This window comes from Bos grunniens, chromosome 16 (genome assembly GCF_055505025.1).
Source record: "Bos grunniens cultivar Pamir isolate PY7600 chromosome 16, Bosgru_T2T1.0, whole genome shotgun sequence".
Taxonomy (NCBI): Eukaryota; Metazoa; Chordata; class Mammalia; order Artiodactyla; family Bovidae; genus Bos; species Bos grunniens.
Window position 1 is genome coordinate 8248170 of NC_141180.1, and position 13865 is coordinate 8262034.

The following is a 13865-nucleotide window of genomic DNA, read 5'->3' on the forward strand; positions in this document are numbered from 1 at the left end:
GGACAAGAGGCAGTGACTCCCACCTCTCCCACCCTTCCAAGTTCAGAGTGTGCTGCCAGGGCTTATTGAAAGTCCTGAGTCAGAGAAGCAGCGCTGCGTGCCCCGTCCCACCACCCACCTGCCAACATTAAGGGACTGGAGAGAGGAAGGGGGGTTTAGCGAAGGTGAGGTGTTCATAAGTAGAGGCTCTTCATTTCCGCATCCCCACTCCTGCAGGAAGGAGAAGGTATATCTCCCCTCTGTGATGCTAAGAGAGGAGGACCCCAAGAAAATAGCTGATAAAGTTTGAGAGTGCCACCAACTCTTCCCCCTCGGTTAACTTGTGACTAGTGATTACCTCTGAAAGTTGTTGAGCCACCAGGTTTGCAAAAGTCTCAAAGTTTCTGTGGTTTAGAGACAGGCTCAGGGGAGAAATGGAGGGTTTGGAATGGGCGTGCCTTCCCGCAGTCAGCTCTGTGGCCACTTGGCAAGGCCAGGATACCTGAGCTTCGTGTCTGTTGGATGGGCCTCCTGGAAGGTGGCTGGTCTTGAGTCATCTTGCTGGCATCTTCTCTTCTGCTCTTCTACTTTTCCTTGCAAAAATAGCTGTTCACCAGATAAGGGATCCCAGAAGCAAGAGCATGTGGTCTCTCTCTCTCTCTCTGAGAGACCAGAGGATGAATGGGAAGTCGAAGGTGAACCCTGAGTGCACATCTCACACCCGGATGCTGGAGGAGGGGATCCCTGCTAAAAACCAATAAAAGCTGACCACAAAAGACTGGCATTTAGGAACCACTGCCACGGGGAAAAACTAACCACCTGCCAGTTTGGAGAAGCAGGAAGAGCCCACAGAAAGGGGACTGCCTCATTATTACTGTAATCACTCACCTGAGAAGGACTCGCTCTTTGTCTGTTTCTCCCGTCACCCCACTCTGACACCGGAAGTGAAGCACACACCAAGGTAGAAGAAACATGTGCCTAAGAACCCACTTCCCCTTCTCTCTGAGCTGGGAGAACACTCAGAAATTCCTGCCTCTGCTGGGGGGACAGGAAGGAGATGAGCTTTAATTCATGTTTGAGAGTGGACTCGTGGGTCACGTGACCTGGGAGTACTGAACTGTGGGGGTTCCTGGGAGGGTAGAGATGACAATGAATAGCTGGCTGTTAGGGAATTGTCAAAGAGACCATCGGTAAACCACGGTCGGAACAAGTCCTCTGTTCTTTGTTTTCAGAGGGGAGTTTGTGCTGTTTCACACCAGCCAGTCTTTTTGCGTGTCATCCTTAATAACCATCAGATACCAGGACTCGGCAGCATGGAGTGATCACACACGAGGGTTGAAGCCTTTAGAGGCTCGCTGCCAGACCAACTGAACTAATGGCCTGAGCCTCGTGTGTGTTTGACAGTCAGGGACAGAAATGCTCATTGGGTGCTGTGGAAACCTAGTGATAAATTCTGTGCTGGCGGCCTCATTAGCATGCATGTGTGTGGACTCCAATCAGATAAGGGGACGGGAAATGTTATTAAATCCGGCAAGGAGAAGTGGGCCAGCTGAGCCTGGTTAGTATTGATTGGAATTTCTTCCCACCAATTAATCTGCTTATTAATGTCGATGTTTGGAGTCTCTGTTTTCATAGGAGCAGCCATCTTTGTTCTTTTTCTCTTTTGCCCTTTCTTCCACCTGATTTTTTTTTTTTTTTGGAGTGACATTTTTCATTTGAAAAAGTAATTTGTGAGTGAGGACTCAGCCCTGTAGTCTGCAGAGAATTTGGTCTTTCAACTCTCTTCCTCCTCTTCTCCCCTACCTTGTCTTTTCCCCCCCTTACTTTACTGAAGTATAGTTGATTTACAATGTTGTGTTAATTTCTACTGTACATCAAAGTGATTCAGTTATACACACACACACACACACACACACATATTCTTTTCCAGTATGATTGTCACAAGATACTGAATATAGTTCCCTGTACTATACAGTGGGGCCCTGTTGTGTATCCATCCTGTATATGATCGTTTGAATCTGCTAATCCCAATCTGTCTCTCCCCTCCCCTTCCTCTTGGCCCACCTTGGCAAACACAAGTCTGTTCTCTGTGAGTCTGTTTCTCTTCTGTAGAGAAGTTCCGTAGTGTCACAGTTCAGACTCCACATATAAGTGATATCATATGGTATTATCTTTATCTTCCTGACTTCCCTAGAGTATGATAATCTCTAGGTCCATTCCTGCTGCTGCAGATGACATTATTTCATTCTTTCTTTGTTTATGACTGAGCAGTATTCTATTGTAGATATGTACCATATCTTCTTTATCCATTCATCGGTCAGCAGACATGGAGGGTGCTTCCATGTCTTGGCTTTTGTAAATGGTGCTAAACTGAGCACTGGGCTGCCTGCATATTTTCAAATCATAGTTTTCTCTGGCTCGATGCCCAGAATTCCCGCCACCACCACCCTGTCTTTTCTCCGCTAGTCCGCCGCTCTCAGGAGGGGCGTGGGGACAGAGTGGCCTGGGGAGGGGGCAGCAGCTGCGAGTCATAGTGCCACCAACCACCTCCTTGTGTCACAGCCTGCAGAGAGAGTTTCCTCTTAAGTGGCATCTTTTTTCTAGTTTTCTTAAAATAAGTGACCCCCCCTAAACTTTCTATAATTTGACTCCATCTTTGCTAAAATGGCCATTCTACTAAGTCAGTGCTGTGTCCTTTCTGTTGATCACTGCATGCCTTATCTGTGGTCACCCCTAGACACTGTTAAGTGCATGACTATGTGGAAGCGTCCAGTCCCATCCTGTTTCCCACTTCTCCCCACTGGGATGCTGGGGGCTGCCCCCTACCGTCTTGCCAATACGTGGTGCCCCTTCCTCTCATCACCTCCCTACCCCTGCACATCCCACTCCTTTCACTTAGACATGTGTAGACCGTCCCGTGGGCCCAGAAGCAGTCCAGAGCCCGATACGACGGCTCTGCTTTTGTGCCCACGTTACACGGATTGCTGTTTGGCGATGTTGTTGATTAGCTCTTTGAGTTGGAAACTGGAATTGAAGAGACCAAGACTGTGGGATCTCACTTCATGTTATTTGTCCCCAAATAGCAACTCGTTGACGACAGATTTTACTGCTAAACTGGCCAGTCACTCGCAAATGGGTATAATTTGTTCTAGGAAAGTGAGTATATCAGACTTACCATAATTCAGTACCACCAGAAAAACAGCTCAAAGTCCATGACCTCCTGCAGACCCAGACAGGCGTGTCATCTTTTTGTGTGAGGAAGGGGGCAGCATCATGGCTGCGGAGGCAGGGGACCCAAATCCTCGTGAGGCTTCCTGTAGACTGTGCTGGTTGTCGTCCACACTCAGTCCTCACCCTTGAGTGTGTTGAAGGAGTGTGGAGAAAGCCCAGTGACACCAAAGACTCGTAGATGACAAAGAGACCTCAGGAAGAGAGGCTATATTTTCTTCAAAGTAGATAGTTCATTGAAGGAATAAAGTACATTGTGTTGTTAACTGACACTTAGCAAATTGCTGGATAAATGATACAGAAAGGTCTTTCTTCTGAGTCAGGGACTGGTTCATTATAGTAAATACCCCTGCAAGGGTCAGTTTACTTGGATGACAGATGAATTCCCAGGTGAGCCAGCTTCCCCACCCTGACTTTTCAACTGCACAATCCCTGGTTCAGAGAGTTGAAAAGTTTTGTAATCTTGCCAGTGTAAAGATCATAACCCAATCACATTTCTGAATGAATGTCTCCTGCTTGGGTGGTAGATAGCAGAGGGCCGGTTATTTGTTGGATGCTGTCAGAGAAGTGGGTGAGGTGTTAGCTGATTATTCTGGTGTACAGGAGCTTGTTGGCAGAGCAGACCAGGTGACACTGTCCACATGAGCTTTCCGACACATTTCCTAGGAGGGCCAGAAGAGGAGTCTTCCCACTTGGCCTTCAACTGTGTCTTGGGCAAGTGTTTACACTTCACATGGCCCTGGGTCTTCAAAGAATTTTTTCTTCAGCTTAGGTGATGACAGTGGTTGGTTCCCCTTTGAATATGGGACTATATCGAGGGCTTCCTTGGTGGCTCAGTCGGTAAAGAATCTGCCTGCAGTGCAGGAGATCTGGGTTCAATCCTGGATCAGGAAGATCCCCTGGAAAAGGAAATGGCAACCCACTCCAGTATTCTTGCCTGGAGAATCCCCATGGACAGAGGAGCCTGGTGGGCTGCAATCCATGGGGTCACAAAGAGTCGGACAGGACTGAGCGACTAGGCACAGAAATATTACAGAAAGAATCAAGGTAATGAGAACTTTAGCTGAAGGCCGATGACTTTGTTTTGCAGAGTGCTATAGTCAAAGTTCTCCTACTTGGATGACCCTGCATTTATTTCTCTTGTTCCTTTACTTGAACACAAAGGATGCATTTGTCTCAAAGGTCAGACATTTGTCTCAAAAGTCAGTGTATACCTGTGGCGGATTCATTTTGATATTTGGCAAAACTAATACAATTTGTAAAGTTTAAAAATAAAATAAAATTAAAAAAAAAAAAAAGTCAGACATTTGCCCCTGCCAGGAACTTGTCTTTGGGTCTGTGTATCTGTCTCTGTTGGCTTGAGTGGTTTGTAATGCATAGTGATTCTGGTGGGAGAATTGCTAGGAAAAAAGAATAGGGAAGGGAGAGAGCTGTCTGGCATTAGGAAAAGGAGTTAGTAATTTTTCTTGCTGCTTCTGGTTAGTTTTGAGGTATTCCTGGTTGAAAGGGCTTACATGTTTTGGCAAAGTGAGGAGGAAAAATACTTTCTTTTCTGTGTGGCTGAACAATATCTGCTCTTTTCTTCATAGCTGCATAACAGCTCTGTAGGTACGAGGTTCTTTGCAGGATTAGATGTCTATAGTTTGGGGTCAGATGGTTGGTATGTGGTTTACTAGGACATTCTTAGGAAAGATGGCCAAAGAAATTGAAATGGAAGGCTACGTTCTGTCTTGGCCTCCGATTAGTTGCAAAGGTGAGGAGTATATAAGATACTTCCTGGGCTGGAAGTAGTGAGGAGACTGCATCTGTAAAGTTTCTGTTTATTTCATAATGATGTCCAGTAGTAACTCATGAATGGGATAACATCTAACTTGGAAGATTCCTCTTCAGCTAGTTCATTATTAGTCAGTTGATAGAAATCTACCTGCAATGTAGAACACACGATTCGATCCCTGGGCCAGGAAGATCCCCTGAAGAAGGGAATGGCTACCCACTCCAGTATTCTTGCCTGGAGAGTTCCATGGACAGAGGAGGCTGGTGGGCTACAGTCCATGGGATCACAAAGAGTTGGACATGACTGAGCAACGAACACTTTCAGTTGATAGGAATTTGCTGAGCATTTGCTGTGTGCTTTGCACTCTTAATGCACTTCCTTCATGGTCCAGTGGTTAGGGTTCTGAACTTCCACTGCTGGGGGCTCAGGTTCAATCCTTGGTCAGGGAACTAAGATCCCACAAATTGGGCAGCGTGGCCAAAAAAAAAAAAAAAAAAAAGATGGGAAAAAAAAAAAAAGATGCCAGGAAAGAGAAGTTCATAACAGTGTGCCATCTGTGCATGCATGCATGCCAAATCACTTTAGTCGTGTCTGACTCTTTGTGACCCCATGGACTGTAGCCTGCTGGGTTCCTTTATCCATGGGATTTTCCAGGCAAGAATACTGGAGTGGGTTGCTATTGCCTTCTCCAGGGGATTTTCCTGACCTAGGGATTGAACCTATGTCTCCTGCAGCACCTGCATTGCAGGCAGATTCTTTACCTCTGAGCTACCAGGGAAGCCCCATGTCATCTATAGTGAGATTCTGAATTATGTCATCAGACTCAGTCTTGCTTTATTTTTTCACAGAAAGTATTATTAATTTTGTTAATAAAAGTGTAATCAAAATTACTGTGGATCAAAGTATATCACCTATTCATCTATTTACCTTTTTAAGAGTCCCCCACTAGAATCCTTCACGAGAGCAGAGGCCCTGTCTCTTCTGTTCACAGTTTTAGATAAACAATTTAATCTCTGTCTGCTTGTCCATATTCGGCATTCAGTAAATTATCTGTTGAATCAAAGGAGTGGACTCTAAGTGCTAGAGGAGGGGTTTTCCAGAAAAGGTCAGTGTGAAGCAGGATTTAGTAATAGGTCTAATCGTTACTTCCCTTGAACACATAGTACTCTGCATCCACTGTATATAGCTTTTAGCTCACTTCGCAGAGTTAACACTGATGTTTGGAGTGGTGGAGCTGGGGACTTGTATCCAGGCCTCTCTGGCTCCTAAACCCTCATCTTCCTGCTACATGATGCTGCCATCCACAAAAATGACCACGTCTTCCCTCCTGCCCCTGAAAGGTCCAGGAGACCACAGGTCAGAGACAGAGATGTGCTCAACCAGGATTTAAGTTGATTGCCATGCTGTGCTGGATGCTCTGCCGTGACTTTTTTCAACCATTTAGTCATTTTGCTACCCAAGAAAATTAAGGTATTTTTTGTGTGTGTGATAAAGTTGAAACTGTATTGCAGACTCCATAGCTTATTATCTGAGAAATTATAGCATTTCTCTCCAGAAATATCTCTAATGAGGCCAAGAACCTGATTAGCCTGAAATAGTTTGGGTAGTGGTCAGGAGAGCTAGGGCTTTTGTCCACTATGACATTAGAAGTTCCCACAAGGCTGTTTGCTGGGACCCAATGTTTGTTTCTTTTGGTTTGACCACCTCATAGCTCTGTAAAATGTCCCTGTACTTGTCTGTCTCATGAACCTTAAAATCATGGGAAAATGGGGGTATTGAGTCCTCCAGTTTCTCTCTGGCACCATTCTAAGGACCAAGCCCCACCTTTGAACTGGTATTTAGTTCTTGAAGATTAGAGTTCTTGCTTATTCTCTTTTAGAAATGTGAACAAAGAAGAAAAAGGTGAGAGTGTGTCTGACATCTTGCCTCTCTCATATATTGTATCATATCATAGCTATCTCTTGCCTTTCGCATATTTTATTGGTTTTCCCCAAATGGGATTATTTTGAGACATGTTTGTGGTGCAGAGCACTTAACTATAGTTTAGAAAGAGCCAGTGGCGAGATAGCAGTGGCATCATCAGCTAGCATGAGCAGAGGGCAGCATGATGGATCCCCTTTTTCCTTTTTCTTTTTGGTTTTGAAGGCTTACAGATTAAGAAATGCTACGCTGTGAGCTGCCCTGACCGTGGAGGTGGAAGGAAGCTATCTCAGTCCCCTCGAGCTCTTGGGTGGATTGTAAACAGCAGACACTTATTTCTCCCAGTCTGGAGGCTGCAGGTCTGAGATTCAGGGCGTGCCAGCATGGTCAGGTTCAGGAGGGGGCCTCTTCAAATTGCAGATTGCTGACTTCTCACTGTGTCCTCATGGTGGAAGGGGCAAAAGAGCTTCCTTTTATAAGGGCACTAATCCCATTCCTGAGGGCTCCACCCTCATCACCTAATCACCTCCCAAATACCACCTCCTAATATCATCACATTGTGGGGTTAGGATTCAACATACGGATTTAGGGAAGAGAAAAACCAATCCATTGCAGAACTTAATGATTACTGAGGGCAGATTCTCTACAAGATTATTTCATATGGCTTTTCTCAAAGAATTGAGAGCGAGATTGTGACATGGGCACCTTTCCTAGTTTAAATACAGACTCAACTGCCAGCCTCCAGTCCTCAGCTGAGGGTTAGGGCAAGCCCTGTGGAACCAGGTAATTTCTTTCCTGGCCTGTGCTCTTTAGAGTTTTGTTATGGCCTCTGGGTGATCATGGGCTACTTTTGGGGGCGGAGAGCAGGGCTATTGGTTTGGTCATAATGAGTTTATAGGATTAAAAGTAAGACTATTCATGATTTTGAAATACAAGCAAGGCACTTAACCATTCTGTACTCATCTTGCATAAATTTTGTATAAATGAGTTGTAGGTCAAGCAGTTGAGCTATGAGTTAACATGGTGCGGTGACAAGATGTCAGTTTCAGAGATAGTTCTGAGTCCAAGTCTAGACTCACTGGGTGGTTTTCCTCATCTGAAAAGTGGGGAGTTTTTAACTAACCTGATAGGCTTAAAAGTGGCAAGTGCCCAGCCAGGTGGCTGGCATATAGAAGGTGATGGATGAATGTTCATTCTTACCCCTCTTTCACAGCTATTCACACTGTCTTACACTGCTGCCTCTTTCAATGTTTGTTTCATCAGTCGGGTTGTCAGTTCCACGGGGGTAGGGATTGTGTCTCTAGCGTGCTTTTATTTCTCATTATGCCCAGTTCAGTGCCTGATACCTAAAAGCCATTTAATAAATCCTTAACTAAGATCATGGCATCCAGTCCCATCACTTCATGGGAAATAGATGGGGAAACAGTGGAAACAGTGTCAGATTTTATTTCTGTGGGCTCCAAGATCACTGCAGATGGTGACTGCAGCCATGAAATTAAAAGACACTTACTCCTTGGAAGGAAAGTTATGATCAACCTAGACAGCATATTAAAAAGCAGAGACATTACTTTGCCAACAAAGATCTGTCTAGTCAAGGCTATGGTTTTGCCAGTGGTCATGTATGGATGTGAGAGTTAGACTATAAAAAAAGCTGAGCACCGAAGAATTGATGCTTTTGAACTGTGGTGTTGGAGAAGACTCTTGAGAGTCCCTTGGACTGCAAGGACATCCAACCAGTCCATCCTAAAGATAAGTCCTGAGTTTTCATTGGAAGGACTGAGGTTGAAGCTGAAACTCCAATACTTTGGCCACCTGATGTGAAGAGCTGACTCATTTGAAAAGACCCCAATGCTGGCAATGATTGAAGGTGGGAGGAGAAGGGGACGACAGAGGATGAGATGGTTGGATGGTGTCACTGACTCAATGGACATGAGTTTGGGTGAACTTTAGGGGTTGGTGATGGATGGGGAGGCCTGGCGTGCTGCAGTTCATGGGGTCGAAAAGAGTTGGACACAACTGAGCAACTGAACTGAACTTACAGATAGTGGAATGAGGGCTTTCTGGTGCTGTGACATTTTCATGGAGACACTGTTGAAGTGTGTGTATGTCAAGCACTTAGCCCAGTGCCTGGTGAATAGTGGGTACCCAAAGTAGGGGATGAATGAATGAATGAATGAGGCAGAGATTAACTGAATATGATGAACTTCATCATATTAAACCAGCCACTACAGAGCACAGGCATTGCAGGGACTAATGAAGCCTTAATTACAGGATTACAGCTCACAAATATCATGCAATAAGCCAGTTCAATTTTAGGTAGCTATTGAACGCTTAGGAGATTGGGAATTACTGCTATTTCTAGAATACCCTTTAGTGTAAAATATACTAGCCACACAAATCATGTAAACACTAATTACGGTACTTGGCAATAATGTGTATTTTTTCTAATCTGAATTGTTGACGTTTGGGACTCCCACTTATCAGCTTATTAAGGAATGTAATGCTCATAAAGAAAAGAGTGCTTTGTAGAAGTTCTTTTGAATCCAATCACAAAGGGTAAAGAGGTGGGGGTAGGTGTAGAATTCTGAACTTGCTGTGGATGTGATGACATTAATTCTTTGGACAAGGAGCAGGCTGCTTTGTTTTCTCTTTGAAGAAGGTGTCTTCTTCTCAGGTATGTGCTCCTTGTCACCACGGCCATCAGACATCTGTTGGGTGCTTGCTGTATGCCCAGCACTGTTTGGGGCTCTTTACTGTCCAATTCCAGTTAATCTTTATGACATGTCTACATAAAGTGGGTTTTATTACCTTCGTTCTACCAGTCAGAACCCTGAGACTCAGAGCCTCACAACTATTAAGATTGTTGAAAAAGTTTAAATCATCATAAGTGGACACACATCTTTATTAATCAAAATAGGAACCGTTTCAATCAACACATTTTTGCCAATGAGAAATAAGTTTATTGCTCTAGCATGAAAATCTGTGCCTTGGGATTCAGTGAACTCTTGGAAAGCATTTTCTGCCTCCTGGTCGTGGAAGCATTTTGCCTGCCATAAGTGGTTGAGGTGCTTGAAGAAGAGGTAGTTGGTTGGCAGGAGGTCAGGTGATTACGGCAGATGAGGCAAAACTTCATAGACCAATTTGTTCAACTTCTGAAGCATTGCTTGTGTGACATGTGGTCGGGTGTTGTCGTGGAAAAGAATTGGGCCTATTCTGTTGACCAGTGCTGGTGGGAGGCATTGCCATTTTTGGTGCATCTCATCAATTTGCTGAGCATACTTCTCAGATGTAATGGTTTGGTCAGGATTCAGAAAGCTGTAGTGGATCAGAGTGGCAGCAGAACACCAAACAGGGACCATCACTTTTTTTGGTGCAAGTTTGGCTTTGGGAAGTACTTTGGAACAACTTCTTGGTCCAGCCACTGATCTGATCATTACCAGTTGTATACAATCCATTTTTCATCGCACATCACAATCTGATTGAGACATGGTTTGTTGTTGTTGAGTAGAATGAGAGAAGATGACAGTTTGTTTCAAGTAAGGATTTGGTCATTGTAAAAGATTAGATAGTTTTAAAACTGCATAGTATAAATATAGTTAAAAATCACTACGTATTTATGTTCATGAATTCCATTTATATAATAGTGCCAATCTTTGTTCTATTTACTGTCTCATGTTCTAGAGAGTAGGATTTTTATTCCTTTTAAATCTAATATGTATCTAATATGTATACAATAAAGTAAAATATCTATATAAAAAAAAACAACCATTTTTCTTTTTTGATTTGCAGTCACTTTATGAGGCACCCACTTATTGAGCTTTTTCAGTTCAGTTCAGTTGCTCAGTCGTGTCCAACTCTGCAACCCCATGAACTGCAGCATGCCAGGCCTCCCTGTCTGTCACCAACTCCCAGAGTCCACCCAAACCCATGTCCATCAAGTCAGTGATGCCATCCAACCATCTCATCCTCCGTCGTCTCCTTCTCCTCCTGCCCCCAATTCCTCCCAGCATCAGGCTCTTTTCCAATGAGTCAGCTCTTCGCATCAGATGGCCAAAGTATTGGAGTTTCAGCTTCAACCTCAGTCCTTCCAATGAACACCCAGGACTGATCTGCTTTAGGATGGACTGGTTGGATCTCCTTGCAGTCCAAGGGACTCTCCAGAGTCTTCTCCAACACCACAGTTCAAAAGCATCAATTCTTCGGCGCTCAGCTTTCTTCACAGTCCAACTCTCACATCCATACATGACCACTGGAAAAACCATAGCCTTGAATAGACGGACCTTTGTTGGCAAAGTAATGTCTCTGCTTTTTAATATGCTGTCTAGGTTGATCATAACTTTCCTTCCAAGGAGTAAGCGTCTTTTAATTTCATTGCTGCAGTCACCATCTGCAGTGATTTTGGAGCCCAGAAAAATAAAGTCAGCCACTGTTTCCACTGTTTCCCCATCTATCTGCCATGAAGCGATGGGACCGGATGCCATGATCTTAGTTTTCTGAATGTTAAGCTTTAAGCCAACTTTTTCATTCTTCTCTTTCACTTTCATCAAGAGGCTCTTTAGTTCTTCTTCACTTTGTGCCATAAGGAAAAGAATAGAATGTGAACTTTTTCACCTTTCCAATTTGCTTCAAAGGCCGAACGACCATAGCATGGTCTACATTGACTTCTTTGGCAACTTCTGTAGTTGTAAGAGGATCAACTTCAATGATTACTCTCAGTTGGTCATTGTCAACTTCCGATGGCCAACCACTGTGCTCCTCATCTTCAAGGCTCTCATCTCCTTTACAAAACTTCTTGAACCACCACTGCACTGTAGGTTCTTTAGCAGTTCCTGGGGCAAATGTGTTGTTGATGTTGCGAGTTGTCTCTGCTTCTTTGCCATCCATTTTGAACTTGAGTAAGAAAATCAGTTGAATTTGCTTTTGTGTAATATCATTTTTGTAATCTAAAATAAATATAAAATACACAGCAACTAATAAGTCATTACTGAAAAGTATAAAGTGATAAATGCACATTAAAATGATGTGCAACATTACCACATTTATTTAAGAGTATATTCCAATAGCAAACAGCAAAGTTCAACAATGTAAAACCGCAATTACTTTTGCACCAACATAATAGTAAGGGAAGGTGGGATTTAGAAGCCAGGGGAGGAGCCATGCTCTCAACCACTGCACTTTAAGGCCTCTCCTTATTTCACTGCCCCTGGATCAGGTGATTCTGCCTGTGGGGAGCATTTAGAGGGAATAAGGATGTCTCCTGGGCTTTTGGGAGTATACATATAAGTAACAGACTGGGTCTCAACACTTTGGCATTCAAGTGTACTAAAGAAAATGAAGCAATCAAAAATTTGCATAATTATAAGCATTTAAGAATAGCAGAAAAATTGTGTGGGAGGTCAGGGGTTGTCCTTTGGGTTTGGCAGCTGAATGATTTAATCTGGGAAGGAGCTGTAAAGTGAAGCTGGGGTGGCTGGGTGAGTGGAAGGCAGTTTCTGAGAGAGTGGGTGGGGAGGGTTCTTGAGCTCTGCAGAGAGGGACATCCAGGGAGTGCTTCTTCAAGGTCGCCTCCCGAGGGTGTCTGTGGCCAGTGATTCTGGAGACTGGTGGGGCAGCTGGGAGCATCTTCTCGCGCCTTCAGTAGTGCATGGCAGCCGCTGCACGACAGACCCAGCTCTCAGCAAAGGTGTGAAGGAGAGTTTGGTCTTGGTGCTTCTCTGTTGTTTTCCCTTAATCCTTCTTTCTTCTTTTCTTTGCTCTCACGTGGGTCTTCCCCTGTGCAAAGTCATTTCCCCAGCAGTACCCCTCACCAGAGCCCTCCTGTCCATTTCTCTTGCCTGTGACAAGTGTAGCAGAGTATCGTCTGTGTATTATCGTCTCTGTGTACCTGTTCTGTGTGGGGCTGGCTAGCTGACTGTGATAAATGGACCCACAGGCACTGAGAGTTTTGTTGATGAGCCAGTGAAGCCCCTCCCCCAGCTTCACATGAGCGCCTGGAGGTCTGGGGAGAGAGCCCCCTGAGAAGTTGCTGACACTTTGAGAATGAGGCAGAGTGAGAAGCCTGCAAAGGAGACTGAGCAACAATGGCTCTAGGGGTAAAAGGAAAACAGAGAGTGGTTTCATTGGAGCCAAGGGAGGAAAGAATGTGAGTAAGGAAGGTGAAAACATGGAAGGATGCTCGTGATAGATTAGGTCAACTGAGGAGTTTCCTAAAGTGGTCCATATGAGTATTTATAGAAAGATGTCAGAGAGGACACAGACAAAAAGGTCACTGGTGGTTGTTTCTGGATTTTTTATGTATCTCTTTCCAAATTTTCTATTATGAATATCAGTAAAATTATCAAAAGAGGAAAATGGAAGGCAAAAGCAATGCCAAATGTAACAGACAACTAAGAGAAAGATGTAAATATATCCATCGGCTTTGGCAGTCTGAAGGCTGTTAATGACCTCGACAGAAGTTGTCCCAATGGAACATGGAGGGACAGAAGTCCGATTGCTACCAGTTCAGGAACAGTTGGGAGGGGCGGGCTTGGAGACTGGGTGTAGACTGTTCTTTCAAGGATTTTGAAATACTTGACTGTGAAAAAAGGAGTTGGGATCAAAGGTGAAGAAGTAGACGTTGTGGGGTAAAAGAAAAGTGTTTATAAAATACAAAGGATTGGAATATGTCTTTGTGCTAAGGAGAGAACCAGTTCCATTAAGCTGATAAGGGTACAGGGTGACTGATGGAGCACGGTACCCTGGGAGGCAAAGGGGTATAGAACCAAAGAGTAGAGTTAGCCTCAGTCATGGAAAGGGCATCTCTTCCACTGTGGATGAACGAATGGATAGGTACCAGCAGAGATCAGAGTGTATGTGGTTAGAATAGGGCACTCTTTTATGATGGTCCTGACTTTCTCAGGGACATGGTAGGTTCAGACTTTGGTATGAGATAAGGCTGGCTTGGAATAAATGTCACGATGGGCTT

General features: G+C 44.3%; 1 protein-coding gene across 50 annotated transcripts in view; it reads left to right on the forward strand.

Moving 5' to 3' along the window:
* HHAT (hedgehog acyltransferase) overlaps nucleotides 1–13865 on the forward strand; it is a 354661-nt gene that overhangs the window by 227316 nt on the left and 113480 nt on the right. The window contains exon 11 of one of the 50 annotated variants that reach the window (XM_086343272.1): nucleotides 10691–13235. The exons of the other annotated variants lie outside the window; for them this stretch is intronic. Coding sequence (XP_086199398.1) covers nucleotides 10691–10847 — 157 coding nt within the window. The 3' untranslated portion in view covers nucleotides 10848–13235. Of the gene's footprint in view, nucleotides 1–10690; nucleotides 13236–13865 lie in introns of those variants that run through there. 50 annotated transcript variants of the gene reach the window in all.